The following is a 17,234-nucleotide window of genomic DNA, read 5'->3' as shown; positions in this document are numbered from 1 at the left end:
CTGAGTTATTTTTTATCAATGTTTTATAATATTTTGTCTTTTAGGGCATGTTTTAAGAAATTGCCTCGTATTCTGAGTTTCAATACTATGCGGTATACATTTAACATGGTCACGATGATGAAAGAGAAAGTGAACACACACTTTTCCTTCCCATTACGCTTGGACATGACACCTTACACAGAAGATTTTCTTATGGGAAAGAGTGACAGGAAAGAAGGTAACTTTTTGTCTCTTATCTGTTTATTTTAATTCTCCTTAACATGGTTGTTAAAGTTATTATATTGTCTAAAAAGTTAACAAAGTTAAATTTAATTTTAGAGAAATAGAATGTTTCTAAAGATAACATGCATTCAATCAATTATAAAACCAACCTCAGTGCCATCACATGATTCCAACTCACAGCAGCTCTGCGTGTGGTTTCTGGAGCTGGAGATCTCTGCCTCAGCAGATAGCCTCATGCTCCCCGTACAGTGTCTGGAGGTTTGAAACACTGACCTTACAGTTAGCAGTCCAACTCTTGCCTAACAGCCCATCTACTAACAATGTTGCAGGCATTTTTTGTGGAATTAGCGATGCTTGGTGAGCAAGGTAAACATTGTCTCTGACCTTGTGTAGCTTAAGTCTCATGGGGAAGTCTACCTTTTAACAAAAAATTGCAAACCAGATGTGTTGTCAGATAGGACATTGGTCTAGAAGATCTAGAAGAATCAGGCTTTCGTACGGTGACATTTAAGCAAAGATGTGGATTGTGAATACAAGAGTTGGCTCGAGAGGAGGAGGGATGAATTCTGGAGAGTGAGATGACAGCAAGGGCAAAGCTGTATGTTACGTTTGTTGAGTGTGCGACTTTTGGAGGACCGGGGCATTTGGGATAGGTTATTCTGACTACAATGCTAGAAATAGATTAGAGCATAATCAAAGGACTGCTGTCTAAGTTTGGTGTCAGCTAAGTCCACACAAAGGAAACACAACAGCCGGTGTGATCCAAGGATTCTAAATAATAAAGCTAGAGGGAGGGAACTATATTAGAGATTAACTTTTAAGCACCTGGTTTGCAGAAGGGCATGCAGGACCATGAAAGCCCAAAGTCACTTTTCTGGGTCCCATATGAGCTGTAAGCCTCTGGTGAATCCCCTTGGACCAGTGACCAGTGCTGTGAGTACCCTTGCTTTCAGATTGGAAAGTAGATTAGTACAAGTGGAATTGCATTCAAATTTGACACCTTATCATTTGTTAGATCTTTTGACTCCATTTAAATTTGTTCTAGTTTTTAAAGAAGTCTTCCACTTTCTTTTGGAATGAGGCTTGTGTGTTTTGTTGTTGTTGGGTGGGGACGGGTGTTTTATGGTTTCCTACATGACGTCTGGAGTGCAAATCTGTAGTAACTGTAGGAATAGTTGTGCAAGAGCAGGCTAGGGATTTGCTGGAGGCTTACTCCATGTGGGAAGCCTGCAAATGGGTTTGGGGTTTCCTTCTGCAAACCAGAAGTTTACATTATAAGCTCACATTGCCATTCCCTCCTTGGTTTTGGATACAGTCCTTAGATCACACAGGCTCGTGCGCTGCTTCCATGTGGGCAAGGTGGTGCCTCACTGAGACGACTGCTCATTTGAAGACAAGAACGCACATGCTATTCTTTCGATAGCTGGGCATCATCTAGTTTGTTCAACACATTTTACTGTAGCACTGGTATCTTCAGTAATCTCTTCATGAGAGCAAACATCAAGCAGGATACCATGTTATAAGAACTAACTGTTCTTAGATTAGAGGTAGAATTTATAAATGGGAGTCCAGAATCCATATATCCATGTTTCATATATGCCTCTGAGTAGAAAGCTTCACTGGTGTTTCCACTGCTGACCTTGTAGTTAGCAGCCCTATGCATTTCTAAAGATAGAGTTTCCATCTCTCTAACTGTTCCCAGAGAGGTCAAAATGATAATTTCGGCATCCTTGAAGAACACAAATTATGCTCGTTTTCAATATTCTTTGAGTTTGGTGAATAAAAAGAAGTTTGAAAGGGGAGGATCAGGACTGTAGAACATAAGAAGTAAGGTTTCACAATGAAATTTTCACAGCACAGACTTCAGTGCCATTGACAAAAGAGCTGTTCCATTATCCTGATGAACATAATATTTTTCAGTCGAACTTGAATTTCTCTCCCTTGATTGGAATGATCCAGCAGCTTTTCTCAGAAGCCACTGTTATGACTGGACCTTTTTTTGAAGACAACCTAATAACTCTAAGACAAGTGTATCACGCAAAGAACCTGTCTGTTACCATCTGCTCCTCACAGAGACATGTCTAGAAGCATTTCATTTGGATTGAGCCTGCACTTGTATGAACTGGAACCTTAGAGGCAATGCCTTTTCACTTAGCCTCATTTAATATATTGAGTCCATTTAATGTGTTGATAGATCCTCAAGTAGGAGACTGGCAGTGTGGATAATAGATGTTTTGCATCTATTTGAAGCATTTGTTCATATCTATGTATAATGATTATTAATTATATAAAGTGATTGTAAGATTTTTACCATTTTCTCAAAACTGTTGCTGATCCTTTTGTAAATCCTCTCAGGTTTTAAGGAAGTGGGTGACCATTCCAAAGACACGGAGAGCTACGAGTATGACTTGATCGGAGTGACTGTCCACACAGGAACAGCAGACGGCGGCCACTATTACAGCTTCATCAGAGACATTGTGAACCCACATGCTTATAAAACCAATAAATGGTGAGTTTTAGGAGTTTCCTTGCCTAGTGGTTATCTTTTTTTGTTTTTAATTTTTCGCTTTCTAAAGTGTTAGTTTATGATAGGTTTTCTCTTTAGATATATTTTCTGTTTTCAATGTTTTTTAAATGTTCCATAAAATCAAAGGCTCTGACGAAATTTATAAAGTGGATTTTCCTAAAACAATATGAATGAATTTTTTAAATTTATGCATCTGTGGACTCTGAAAATGTAAAGACTATTCTCTTCGGTAAAATTAATAAACAAAGTTTTACATACAACAGTGCATCTCACAAATCTTACCTGTCTGTTCACTCACTGCAAAATTGTTTTACTGAGAAGATTCTCCAAGGTAACCATGAATTCTTTAGATACGAGGAGGTACCCCCCCCAAAAGAATGGAATTTATTTTTATGTTTTTATTTTTCCAAAGCTATGTATTTAAATTTTTTTACAAAACAACCTGATCACCTTCAAAGTGTACTCTTCATTACACTTAATATATTTGTCAAATTTGCAATTCCATTCTTGGAAACATTTATCAAACTCATCTGTTTGGATTGCTGATAGTACCTCCCTCATTTTTTTTCTTCACCTCTTCTACATCGTCAAATCACTGCCCTCCCATGTCCCTCTGCATTCATGGAAACAAAAAGAGATCACACAGTAAGATCAGGTGCTTGGGGCAAGAGAAGCATGCTAGGTTTTGTTGTTGTTGTTGTTGTTGTTGTTGTTTTGACAAACTAGTCCCTTCTGCCACAAATTAGGCCTTTTTGTCACACAATGTAACACAATCGTTTCAGAACTTCTAAATAGGAAGCTTGGTTAACAGGCTGACCTGGTAGAACAAATTCCAACTGCACTATGAGTAGACAGTTTGATCCCTTGGGGAAGTTGACAGATGTCCAGAAGATTTGTCATCAATCAGCATTACACCTTTTTTGAAATGAGAAAGACACTTCTACACTTGAGTTTTTCCCATAGTGCTGTCCTTGCAATCTGTGTTCAACATTACAACAGTGTCTGCAGCATAGGTCCCCAAGCAGAAAACACAATTTCACAGCTTCCTGCTGTTCTCTTAAGTCTGCGATCACAAAACACGAGCTTCAAGCAATCTGCTTTTACAAAAAATTCACGGTGACCAGAGAGAATTTTTCCAGGGGACGCCACTGGGTGCACTAACTCAGAATGAGTTGCTCTGTGCTTGCCTATCAGGAAAAATGGGTGTTAGAAAGCTCTTTTATGCTCTGCCTGCCAAGCATAATTCTGTTGTTTTTTTTTTTGGGGGGGGGGGTACCCTCTCCTATGCCAGAAAGAAGTTTTCTGCATGCTCTACTCTAGTCATACCCCTGCCACTTGCTTCCCACACACACAGTCTTCCCACCTTTCATCAAGTTAATGGTTGAAAGTCAAGAAATCAGTTTCTAAAACACACCTTTTGCTCTTCAAATGTTAGTCTTGTGTCTAGGGGGACTATATGTTAGGTACCCTGCTAGATAGTGGAGTGAGTGTTTTAAATGAAATATAGATTCCTAAATGGATCTCTAGTTAGCAGAATAGATTTCATTCTCTTATTTCTCACTCCTTCAACCATTAGTTCTGATCTTCTTTAGTTTTAAAAAATTCCTTTGGATAGTTTACAAAAAGTATGTCTATGAGTTTTGAAATGGTATCTTTTCAAATTTCTCCCATCTTCTAATCTTTTCAATAACTTTACAATTGCATTTGTACAAATTTCAATCTATTTTTAAATTTCTTTTTTGTTCCAGGGTATAACTAATCTTTCCAATTTTATTGTGGTTTGAATATGTTGTAAAGCTCCAGTCCCAATTTTCAGTAAATAACTATTTTAAAACCAACAGTATCTGACTAGAATTTACCATCATGAAATAATCTAACCTGGTATATAATGTAGATACTATTGAAATCCTCAGTATATAATGAACGCATCAAAATAAGCAGGGATAACACAAAAATACTTAGCAAATACATGTTGATCAATACTGTATTCTCTGCTTCAGGTATCTTTTTAATGATGCTGAGGTAAAACCTTTTGATTCTGCTCAACTTGCATCAGAATGTTTTGGTGGCGAAATGACAGTAAGTTTTTTTTTTTTTTTCAGAAATTAATAGTTTATAACTGTACAAGTGCTTAAAGCAAGTAGTTGATGTGTTTGTAAAATACTGTAACTGCTCTGAAAATATTTGGCATAGAAAAGGTAAGCATAGACATAAAAATGATTAAAAATAGAATTTTTATATGATCCAGCTGTTAAGTATTTACAAAAAGACTTGAAAACAGGAACTCAATCAGAAATGTGTACATCGATGGTCATAACAGTATTACAGTAGCCAACGATAGAAAACAACTCATGTTTCTATCAAGAGATGAATGAATGAATACACAATACACAGACAATGGATTATCAATCAGCAATAGAAAGAAATTAAGTTCTAGCCATGCTACAGTATGGATGAGCCTTGAAAACATTGTTAAACTAAACTAGACATGACCAGACAAATACTGTATGATCCCAGTTATGAATAGGGAAGTTTTAGAAAGTAGATCAGAGGTTACAAGGGACTGGACCCAAATGGAAGTTGGGACAGAGATTCTGATTGTGATAACGACAGAGTTTGGAGACATATCGGTAATGGTTACACATCACTTAAGAATAATTTCACTGAGTAGTACACTTAACAAAGTTCAAAGTTAAGATGAGACGTGTGTGTGTGTGTGTGTGTGTGTGTGTGTAAGTGTATGTGTGTCCCCCCACATTAGAGTTTCAAGAACAACCCAGAAGCAGTTACCATTTCGGAAAGCCACAGGGACAGTTCTGCCTATATAGGCTCGCTAATCAGAATGGACTCGGTGGTAATGAGTTTTTTAATTCTTCATAGCGCTGAGGCTCAAATTAGTTGTGGAGGATAGGCAGAGGCCATATGAATAGTGAAAGTGGTTTGTGTCAGAGGTAGTAATTTCTTTAGTAAGAATTAATAGCAAACTAGCCCCAAGGAATTGGAGACTCAAAAGTCCAACTCATGCAAGATGATTGTTTGCTTTGTCTTTCCCCCACTCTTCCCTTGAGCACATTCTCTCACGTCTGTGGGCTCTGAATCACTGCAGTGCCCCCACAGAACTCTCAGAGTTCAAGGAAATGTCTTATGTTGTGCCAGGTGTCCTTCAGTCAGAGTCTGAAGGTCAGGCATGAGGGTAAGCCAGATGCTAGGGCCAGAGGACGCACTCTACTCCCAGCTCTTGCCAGTGTTCAGTACATATCCCCTGCTTCTCAGTGGACTCATTTTATAAACAGCAGGATGGTATTGCCAGGAAGCCTGTTCACAAATACTCCCAGGTGAATCCTATCAGGTTCCAACCTCACACACCCATCCCTTCCCCACCTTTCCCTGTCAGACCCATGCAAGGAACGCTGGATTGGTGGGAATTTCTTGGTGCAATCAAATTTCACCGAGATGTAGTCATCTGTTCTCCACCCCTGGACTATATCTTATTTATGCATACATGACCCAGGGCCTCTGGCAAGATGTTTCCTGTAGGCATTGGCCTTCTACTAATCTTAATCAGCCAGGCTTTTTCCCAGGCCACTCCAGAAACAGGTTTTTCTCCTCTTAGCTGTAACATATAATTCTTTACAAAAAATAATAGCTCTGGTAAACCATTAAAGTGTGGTTTGATTCCCACTCTTTACTAAAGTCAGAACTCAGTCTTACCCTGTTCCTGTTCCTTAGCAGCCACAGCCACAAGCAGATGAAATTCAAAATGTTCACATGTCATACAAGGGATTATTACTGGAAAGGCCATATTAATGGAGTATAAGTCAGTGTCTGTGATGTATATTCTCCTAGGGAACATTTTGAGATCTCAAAATAAATTCCTTAGTTTACTATTCTACTTTTCTTTGGGTAAATTGTTTATATCAAGTTGTGTAAAATTGTAACCACATTTACTAAAATTTGGTCAGTCTACCCACCTGTTTCCTTGCCATTCCCCCTTTGTTTTCTGTTGTTTGCTTAGTAAAATGTTCTCAATTTTATTGTATTAAATTTTCATTCCCCCCCTTTGGGGAGGGTTGTGGAAGGAAGTTGCTAGAGGGATGTTAGGCCAAGTTTGTGAAGGATATACAGTGTTTGTGAACGTAATGTTCTTTGAAACTACTCAGAGTTTTGTTTTGTTGTTTTTTTTTAATAGACCAAGACCTATGATTCTGTTACAGATAAATTTATGGATTTCTCCTTTGAAAAGGTAAACATTTCTTTCAGATATAATGATTGAAACTGCTTGATATTATCTTTTTATACCCTGACAAAATGAAAATATATTTTTCTTTAACCTCCTAAAGACACACAGTGCATATATGCTATTTTACAAGCGCATGGAACCAGAAGAAGAAAATGGCAGAGACTACAAATTTGATGTTTCATCAGAGTTACTAGAGGTATGAATTAACTTTATTACCAGTTTAAATGTGTTTTAATTATTTCCAGAAGAAATGGAATTATTTTAACAGTGACCAAGACAAACTTAGGTGTTATGATCTGAAGTAGACCTTGAAGCTATTTATAAATCATCTTTTTAACACAAAGATATATAAAAAATGAAAATTAAAAAGATGAAAAAAATTTAAAAGATGAAAAATTTGATAGGTAAAAATAAAGGGGGGAACTATATGACAGGCAAGGTATTTGTAAAGAATTTTTTATAAAACCACTAAGGAATAAAAGTGCATATCAGTAAACCTGTTGTTATTAATGCTTACATTGATAATACACACGGTACACTTGAAATGTATTTGAAATATGGGTATTCTATGTTTTTAAAAGAAAAGGCTTCTCATTCATGATGATGAACCTCTCTTTGTCTCAACATGTAATAATGTTATTTTAATATTTTTAAATCTGTAAATCTGGATTGTGTTGTGTCGCTGTTAAAAGTTTAATCAAACAAAAGAACAGGTAAATCTTCAAGTGGAAACAGTTTAGAAATGTATTCTTTCAGTGTTGCCATACTAAGTGAGCCATACTGCCACCTGGAGGCACTGGAACAATCTGGAGCAGTAAATGAAGCAGATACTTAATGTTTTATTCTGGATGATGAGATTGCCTTAAATAAATATAAATCGTTTTTTAAGTTTTCAGAGATAGACACATTGCCACTGAGTTGGCTTCTCCTCTTAGCAGCCCTGCATGGACTTGGTAGGCTTTGGAAAGCCTTGCAGGAGCAGCAGGTGGTCTTGCAATGCTGACCTTTCCGTTCACAGTCAAATGTATAAACACCACCACCACCCCGACTTTGCCACCTGAATAAAAACTGAAGATCCTGTAGAGATAATGTTAGCAATACCCCCCCCCCCCCCCGCCCCCATGAGTTTTAGATATTAAATGAAATTACCTCTCAGGGCTGCCAACTGGAATTAATTTTTTTCTATTTTTGCAAATATTTATCAAAGGGAAACTTTTTTTTTTTAATTTAGAAGTCTTTTATTCGGTTATAACCGGACTTCAAGAATGTAAAAGTGACTCTTTGACATTTCAGTGAGTTTATAAAGCAAAGGGCAACTTTTACTCCTTTATGTACTTGCGCTTTTTCAGGCAGATTTTAGAGCTTTTATTTTAAAAACCTTGTGAATGTTTTGTTTTTAGCAAAACAACTGCTTAAGATCGCAAATAGTGATTAAAATTGTAGTAGTATTTTGAAACAAACAAATTGGAAATATAAATGTGTTTTTTTTCTGTTTATGAGCAAATTTTGGGACTTAGTTATTTTTTGTTTGTTTAATGAAATGTTGGTAAAATGTAGTGAAGTAAATTGCTGTCTAAAATCTGACTTTGACATTCCCTCCCTCCCCCAGTGGATTTGGCATGATAACATGCAGTTTCTTCAAGATAAGAACATTTTTGAACATACATATTTTGGGTAAGTCTGCTAAATTTAATAGTTGAATTTTTTTTAGGCTTTTGTTACATGGTTACAAAAAACACATCGTACTCTGTAAGGATTTTCCGTGACTCTTCTTGGATTGCAGGTTTATGTGGCAGTTGTGTAGCTGCATTCCCAGCACGTTACCAGACCCGAAAGCCGTGTCTCTAATGACTGCAAAGGTGACCCAAACCCAAGTACTTTTGTCAACATTTGCTGGATGAAAATGCACATATTTTTGCTAAATTTTGTCTTTTTTTTTGCAGTTAAGCACTTCCTTTGTCCTAGAGACGTTCATCCACTCGAAAGAAAAGGTACATGTTTTACTATGTGGGTTTTTGTCATTTCTATCATTTAGCAAGTGTCTTTTGATTCATTTTTAGCATAGAAAGTCCTTTCTTATGCCTTGACTGACTACTTTCTCTTTTAGCCCACAATGCTTCAGTGGATTGAACTGTTGACCAAACAATTTAATAACAGTCAAGCTGCTTGTGAGGTAATGTGGATAACTCAAGAAATAATTCAGCGTAGCTCAAGGTTCACTTTTCTGTTTTATGTTTCATTCATTTGTAACTGTACCAAAGTTGTCTGTTGTTCATCATAGGGATCCCATTGTAAGTTATTCCTAAAATTACTTGATAACTGACAGTTATGTATATATCCAATAATTACTTTTAAACCCATGGGTTTTTTTTTTCTTCATCTAATAAAAGATAAATTATAGAAAATTCAAAAGGCCCTTCTAGATTTCTTAATTACTTTAAATGCCTGAAAATACCTCAAAAGATCACTTGATATCCAGTCTTATCCTCCTTTTGTGTCTTGAGACATGTAATTCATAGATAATTTAACTTAACTATCGATATTTTAATATCATACAGGATTTTAAACTAGCTCTCAAAGCAGTAGAAACCCTCCTAGATTTATACATACAGATGCTGTATATTAATACAAATATTATGTATTTCCGTCGGTAGGAGAAAACATAGTATGCATTAAATGAAAGTAGTTGATTATTTTCTTATTTGAAAAGGTATCTAATTGTACTTTGGCAGTGAAATACAAGGGTGCTAATTGCCCTAAATTTCAAACAAAAAGACTCAATTTTTAAATCGTGAACATTTGAAGCAGGCATAAAAGTAGAAACATAATAAAAAAAGTAGAGACATAAAATGAATTATCTCGCATCACCTAACATCAACAAATAAAATATTTTTTATTCTATTTTATCAATTCTTGCCCCTGTGCTTTTTAAAATTTTTTAATTTGAGGTTTGTGTGTGTGGTGTTTTTTGTTGGTTTGTTTTGTTTTTAGGCAACTTAAGATATTTTATTAATTCCTAAATGCTTAAAACATTTTAAAAATGTAAGCGTAATTTCATTAATTCCTGGAAGAATTGATACTGTTAGCATAATTTCATAGTTTGTCTTTGTTTGCCCCATACGTCTTCCGTTTATCTAGAGAAGTACTTGCTTCGCCGCTCCTGTCATTTTGGGCTATTTGTTCTACAGCATTTTCTGCATGCAGCTTTGGCCAATTGTGTGCTCCTGGTGCTATTTATTAACATATTCTCCTTTTGCCTTCTCTCCCCCATGTATTTTCTAAGATGGTTAATTAGAATCAGAAAGGTGATTAGATCTTTTTTCATTTTTATTTAACAAAGAAAATTAATCGTGTTTACATCTTACTAATAGGAATAAAACAAAGCCCATAGATATTTATGGGAACTAAGAGGAAATTTTGGAGAGACTAGGAGGACCCAAATGGTTAAGGGATGAGAGGTTGGTGGTTCAATGCCACGCAGAGGTGCCTTAGAATACAAGCCTAGTGATCTGCTTTCTAAAGTGTACATACCTTGAAAACCCTATGGAGAACTCTTCTACTCTGCACACATGGGGTTGCCGTTAGTTGGAATTGACTAAATGGCAACTAACAATAACAACTAAATTTGGTTTTCCATTTAATTTTGATCATGGACTATGGTTTATCATACAGATTATATAAATGATGTCCTAGAGTTTTGTTATAAGATGACATTAAGTAGGATTTCAGAATTTGAACATTGACAATCAAAGAAGCTTTTCAGGGAAGAACTTAAAATAATAGAAACATCAACCAGAAGTAAAACCTATGTGATTTTAAAAAAACAAAACGAGTATTGATTGAATGTTAACATCAAACTCTTTTTTTTTTTTTCCCTTCTAAATAGTGGTTTTTAGACCGCATGGCTGATGATGACTGGTGGCCAATGCAAATACTAATTAAGTGCCCTAATCAAATTGTGAGACAGGTAAGGAAAAATTTACGTGCAAAAATCTTATTTGAAAATAAAGTGGTTTCTGGGTTAATTTTTCTAGATTTACCTGTGAGTATTAGGTCCCTGGGTAGTACACACAAATGTCTTTTTTCAAGTGACCTAAAAAAATTGGCAGCTTGAGCTCACCCAGTGATACCAGTAAAGAAGCACTTCACAAGGTGCTTCCATAAAGATTTCAGGGGGGAAAATTCTGAAGCAGCTCAACTCTGAACACAGAAGGTCTCCATGAGTCAGAACTACCTTGATTTCACCATTTTTTAGGTTCTTGCTTGGGTTTTTTTTATTCGTTTGTTTTGTTTTCCTTTCTTAAAACTGGGTTGGAAATTAACTTGAAAAGCTTACTCTTATCATAAATGTTGATTTCACCCTACTCTTCAAGCAAGTCAATTAACACTCTAATCAAGGGATTGAAATCATACTCTCTGGATATACAGTAAAACCTGCAAAATCCAGAGATGGACTAAGACAGAAACCTGTCAGAGAAGGAAAACTCAAATATTTTTCACACGTAACAATAGGAAAATGGTAAGGCTGTGCCATGTCAAAGATGAAAAACTTGGAAGGCAGTCTCCTGAAGTCCTGGCTAGATACAGCGTAACCACTTGTTTGCCCAGATGCTGCTCAGGTTGTGTGGTTATTTCACTGATGCTTTGACAGACCCTTAAATAGTCTAACCCTGTGTAGAGTATTATAGTAACTTTGAAAGTTAAAATTAATAAGATGCATCTCAGCCCCTGTGATACAGTCTGGACTCTTAGCACATGAGTTGGGGTTTTCCTTGAATAATATTGCCAAGACAGCCAGGGAAGTTTTAATATTTACCAGAAACACAAATTGACACCGCCACCCCACCCCGGTGGTATGGTGGTTAAGCATACAGCTGCTAAATGAACGATTGGTAGTTGGTAATAACGAAGATTCAAAAACAGAAGCTTGATCTGAATTTTGCCACTTTGTAACTGTTCCCATTGCTATCGAGTAGACTGAAGCATAGTGACCCAATAGGATGGAGTAGAGCTGCCCCATCTGATTTCCAAGGCTGTGATCTGTATGGAAGCAGACAGCTACATTCTTCCTCCACGGGGTGGCTAGTGAGTTTCAAGAATTGGCCTTTGGCTAGCAGCTGAGCCCTTACCCATTTTTCCACCAACACTCTTTTTGAAATTCTGAGTGAGAATCATATTGCCATAAAGGCACTCTCACTGAGTTTTGGTGACTATCGAGACATTCACAAAATTGTGCAACCCCCTCCATTAAAGAAACCCTTTATTCATTTGCTGCTGTTTCCTCATTTATTTTCTGCCTCTGGATTAGTCTATTCTGGACATAACCATATCCATATAACCACATAGTATGAAATCATTACTGATTCAATTTAGCATGTTGTCCAGATGTATCCATATTGTTGTTTGTTTGGGTACTTGGTTTCTTTTTATTGCCAAATAATCCACATTTTGACTATCAAAAATCAGTTGATGGAATTTGCATTGCTTTTGCTTTTTGGCTACGTAGGAAGAATGCTACTTTGAACACTCATGTAAAGGTTTTGTGTGGGCATAATATTTTTATTGTGCATGGGTGGATGTACTTTGGAGTGAACTTTCTAGGTTATGTTAACCACCAGACTGCTTTCTAAAATACCTGTGCCATTTTCCATTTTAATTCCAGTTCTCCACTTCCTCACCAACATTTGATATATTTTAGTACCTTAGTGGATGTGAAATGTTATTTCATTATGAATTTTTATTTGCATGTCCTAAATACCTCATAATGTTGAACATCTTTTCATGAGCAATTTATTAGCTGCTTGAGTATCTTCTTTGATGAAAATCCAACCATTTTTAGTCCATGATTCTTTTGGATAAAATTAAATCCTATTTTCTTTTCTTAGACCTTACTGATGAGCAGCTCTCCTGCCCCATTTTCCTTTTCTAAGATGGAAACGGAATCTTTTCATGTCCAGAAGATGAGAGTTTCGTTTTTATAGAGCCTTTTTCCCCCCTCCTGGAAATTAGTTTGTCACTGATGTTTTTACTTACCATAATATTAAAGGAGCTCCATTGGGGATAATCAGCTGCCAAATGGAATGTCAGTGATCTGATCACCCATCAGTGGCCCCACTGTGGAGAGTGATGGGAAAGGCTGATGTCCACCAAGATTTGTTCTGTAAACTGGTATCAGGCAGTTCAGTGTGTCTTTGGTAGGGTTGCTATCAACTCAGTGATACACAGCAACATATTCTTTTGAAGTATATTTTTTATTTTAAATTATTTTCTTATGTTACCATCACCTCTCCTCTTCAAAGGTATAACTGTAGAAGGGCAAAAGTTAATCTGTGAGCAAAATATAAATAAGTGGCAGAAACTTCTTTTTTTAAATCATTTTATTAGGGGTTCATACAATTCTTATCACATCCATACATATATCAATAGTGTAAAGCACATTGTACATTCATTGCCCTCGTAATTCTCAAAACATTTGCTTTTTACTTGAGCCCTTGGTATCAGCTCCTCATTTTTCCCACTCCCTCCTCCCTCATGATCCCTTGATAATTTATATATTATTATTTTGTCATATCTTACACTGTCCAACATCTCCCTTCACCCACTTTTCTGTTGTTCGTCGCCAGGGAGGAGGTTATATGTAGATCCTTATAATCAGTTTCCCCTTTCCACCCCACCCTCCCTCTATCACCACTCTCACCACTGGTCTTGAAGGGATCATCGCCCTGGATTCCCTGTGTTTCTAGTTCCTATCTGTACCAGTGTACATCCTCTGGTCTAGCCAGATTAGTAAGGTAGAATTGGGATCATGATATGATAGTGGGGGTGAGGGGGAAGCTTTTAGGAACTAGAGGAAAGTTGTGTGTTTCATCGTTGCTACACTGCACCCTGATTGGCTGGTCTCCTCCCCACAACCCTTCCATCAGGGGATATCCAGTTGTGGCAGAAACTTTTGAATCATGTAAATTTTCCAAAATTTTATCGTGAGCCGGCTCTTAGATTGTTATGCTTTTTCCTTTGCAGATGTTTCAGCGTTTGTGTATCCATGTAATTCAGAGACTTAGACCTGTGCACGCTCATCTCTACCTACAGCCAGGAATGGAAGATGGGTAAGAAGTAACTATTAAATATTTTGCTTAAGCTTTTTGATGATTTCATATAAAAACATTTTAAAATATCCATTTGAAATAGGTCAGTTCTTCTGTTTAAAGATAATCTGTAATGGGATAAGAAAGCGCTTTGTATTCTGTTTTCAAACTTCTGTACAAATAACTTCATGACTCAGGTTGTTTGTTTATTTGTTTGTTTTTACTAATTTACCCAGTTACAATAATTGGATTACAACCTAGCACCAACAACAGTGCTGCTAGTGTTTGTTATTACAAAGAGAAAATGCCAGTTAATTTTTTTTCTCATATAGTGTATATCTGCAGGCATCCTCTAAGAGTATATTACTTTGTGCTTTCAGCTCAGATGACATGGATGCCTCAGTGGAAGATATTGGTGGTCGTTCATGTGTCACTCGATTTGTGAGAACTCTGTTATTAATTATGGAACATGGCGTAAAGCCTCACAGTAAACACCTTACAGAATATTTTGCCTTTCTTTATGAATTCGCTAAAATGGGTGAAGAAGAGGTGAGGCTATATCTTCTTTGTTTCTTAAGTTATGTAGCTATTTTTAATACTTATGATTTAAAATTATTTATATTTCATATTTTTATTCTTAGAGCCAGTTTCTGCTTTCATTACAAGCCATCTCTACAATGGTACATTTTTACATGGGAACCAAAGGCCCTGAAAATGTAAGTACAATTCTGCTTCCTATCAGGAATTTAAAGGTCCTAATTTCCATACTTTGTAGACCTAGAAAGTCATTAGCTATTGGGTCCCTTTAAAATCCATTTTTGCCCTGAGATTAGATGTCAAGGATGTAATACTTTTAATGAAATTTAAATGGCTGTTTTATGACAATAGCAAGAGAAGAAACCCACTGTGCAGTAGGTTTCACTGGTGGGACACCAGAATAGGGAAAGTGGCCATCTACTCTGGAGACCTTAGCAGCATTCCTGGTCATATTTTTAAGCCTTTAAGTTTGTTAGAGTCTTCCAAAAATTTAAGTAACTGATCTATTCATAATATAAGAACATTATATGAATTTTGTGTTTTCTGTAATGATCAATATTGAATTAAATTGAGTTAAACCCATCTTAATCGATCTTTACAATGACCCTAAGAAATAAGTACTATTTTTATCTCATAATGAATGGGGAACATGAGGCTTAGAGAGGTTACCTTGTCTCACCATGAATTATTCTTTGAACCTTGGTCAATCAAATGCCTTAGGTAAAATTTAAATTCTTAATCACCATGCTCTGGACTGTCTCGGAACATGGGCTGGAATTACCCAACTTGAGCATTTGTGGCTGTCTATTTTAAATTGCTTTTCTTTTCCTCAATCTGATCTTGAAATCTATTAACTCCCCTGAGTTTCGAGGCCCTGATAAATATCTTGTTGACATAACTATGTTTGGTCTGGAAACGAGAAATAAGTATTCTTTTATGTAACATTCTATTAACTAGGTTTTTTTTTAAATCTCACAAGAGGATTCTTATTTTACCATGCATGATTTTTTTTCAACCAGTTGTATCTTCATTTTTGCTCATGCCACCACTTACCTAGACAGCTGCATAAAGTACTGACGCTATTTGGTTTCACGGTGAGGTCAAAGGCAATGCTATGCTGAAATTGATTTTCTGTTCTAGCCTCAAGTTGAAGTACTGTCAGAAGAAGAAGGGGAGGAGGAGGAGGAAGAAGAAGACATTCTCTCTCTGGCAGAAGAGAAGTACAGGCCCGCGGCCCTGGAAAAGATGATAGCTTTAGTTGCCCTTTTGGTTGAACAGTCTCGCTCAGAAAGGTAAAATGTTTAATATTTAAAATGCTTAAGATGTGCTTGACTTTATTGCTTTTATTTTGTCTTACCACTCTTAGTAGCGTTTATTACCTAATTCCATGTAAACAATAACACCCCCTTTATCTACTCTTGTGGTAGAAGTACAAAACAGTTCCCTTTGAATCCTGTTAAACATAGATACATTGAGGTACTGTAGAGTAAAATATCTAGCAAAGTTATATGTGCATTCATCTTAACTCATTTCTAGGAATGTGCCCTCTATGAGTAGAGTATACTATCAAAAATACAGCCTGTGTGATCATGACGTGTTGACGGGATCAGGCAACCGTCAGCAGAAGACAAAAAAACAAACACACATATTGCTGAGAATTGGGGGAGGGGGGCAGAGACACCAAACCCATCTGTAGACTATGGGACATCCCCTCGCAGAAGGGTCACAAAGTAGGGATAAGTCAACCAGGGTGCAGAGTTGCACCAATGTGAAACATAGTATTACTCTGGTTCCTTGAGGCTTCCTCACCCCCAACTATCAGGACCCCAGTCCTGCCTTACAAGTCTGCCTAGACCAGAGCATGTACACAGTTACAGATAAGAGCTCAGAACACGGAATCCAGGTTAGATAAGCCTCTTAGGAACAGAAATGGAAGTAGCGATATCAAGAGGGGAGAGGAGATGAGGAAAGGGAAACCTATTTGCAATCACACACACATACACACTACCCCACCCCACCCCGGGTGAGGGTGGTGATAGCGGTCGGTGTTAAGATACGAAAAAAATAATAATTTATAATTTATCAAAGGATCATAAGGATGGAAGGGAAGGGAGGGGGAGAAAGAGGATCAGATACAATGGGCTCAAATAGGAAGTAAATGTTTACAAAATAATGATGGTGACATGTACATATATGCTTGATACAATTGTTGTATGGATTGTTACAAGAGCTGTAAGATCCCTCAATAAAATTATCTTTTAAAAAAGCAGAAAAAATAAACATATAAAATCAAAAGCAAATAAAAAGTAACAAACTCACTGATGATGAATTGCTTCTGACAGTGGTCATACACCAAATCTCTGGGTCTGAACTGAAATTCCCTATTGGACTTCCAAAGTTTTATACCCTTCCAGAAGTGGACTGCCATATCTTTCTCCTGTGGAACGGCTGGCGGGTTCAAACTGCTTACATTTTGGTTGGCTCTTCAGTGCTTTAACACCTATACCAACACATCTCCTTTCATAACCAGATACCAGAGTTAGATAGGTGTTGCGCATCTATATGAGCAATACATTGATACAGGCACCACTTATACAGTGGGCAAAAAGAGGTAACTGATGAT

The 17,234-nt window shown here is 36.8% G+C and overlaps 1 protein-coding gene across 2 annotated transcripts in view; it reads left to right on the top strand.

Moving 5' to 3' along the window:
* USP34 (ubiquitin specific peptidase 34) overlaps positions 1-17,234 on the top strand; it is a 218,811-nt gene that overhangs the window by 165,458 nt on the left and 36,119 nt on the right. For both annotated transcript variants that reach the window (XM_075535336.1, XM_075535335.1), the window contains exons 49-62: positions 45-217; positions 2,578-2,731; positions 4,750-4,828; positions 6,939-6,992; positions 7,090-7,185; positions 8,599-8,663; positions 8,773-8,848; positions 8,933-8,980; positions 9,097-9,162; positions 10,876-10,956; positions 14,010-14,095; positions 14,455-14,623; positions 14,716-14,790; positions 15,752-15,903. In XM_075535336.1, the coding sequence (XP_075391451.1) occupies positions 45-217; positions 2,578-2,731; positions 4,750-4,828; positions 6,939-6,992; positions 7,090-7,185; positions 8,599-8,663; positions 8,773-8,848; positions 8,933-8,980; positions 9,097-9,162; positions 10,876-10,956; positions 14,010-14,095; positions 14,455-14,623; positions 14,716-14,790; positions 15,752-15,903 (1,374 nt within the window). The remainder of the gene's footprint in view (positions 1-44; positions 218-2,577; positions 2,732-4,749; positions 4,829-6,938; positions 6,993-7,089; positions 7,186-8,598; positions 8,664-8,772; positions 8,849-8,932; positions 8,981-9,096; positions 9,163-10,875; positions 10,957-14,009; positions 14,096-14,454; positions 14,624-14,715; positions 14,791-15,751; positions 15,904-17,234) is intronic.

Source organism: Tenrec ecaudatus, chromosome 17, assembly GCF_050624435.1.
Source record: "Tenrec ecaudatus isolate mTenEca1 chromosome 17, mTenEca1.hap1, whole genome shotgun sequence".
Classification (NCBI taxonomy): domain Eukaryota; kingdom Metazoa; phylum Chordata; class Mammalia; order Afrosoricida; family Tenrecidae; genus Tenrec; species Tenrec ecaudatus.
This window is presented reverse-complemented; position numbering and strand designations above follow the sequence as displayed.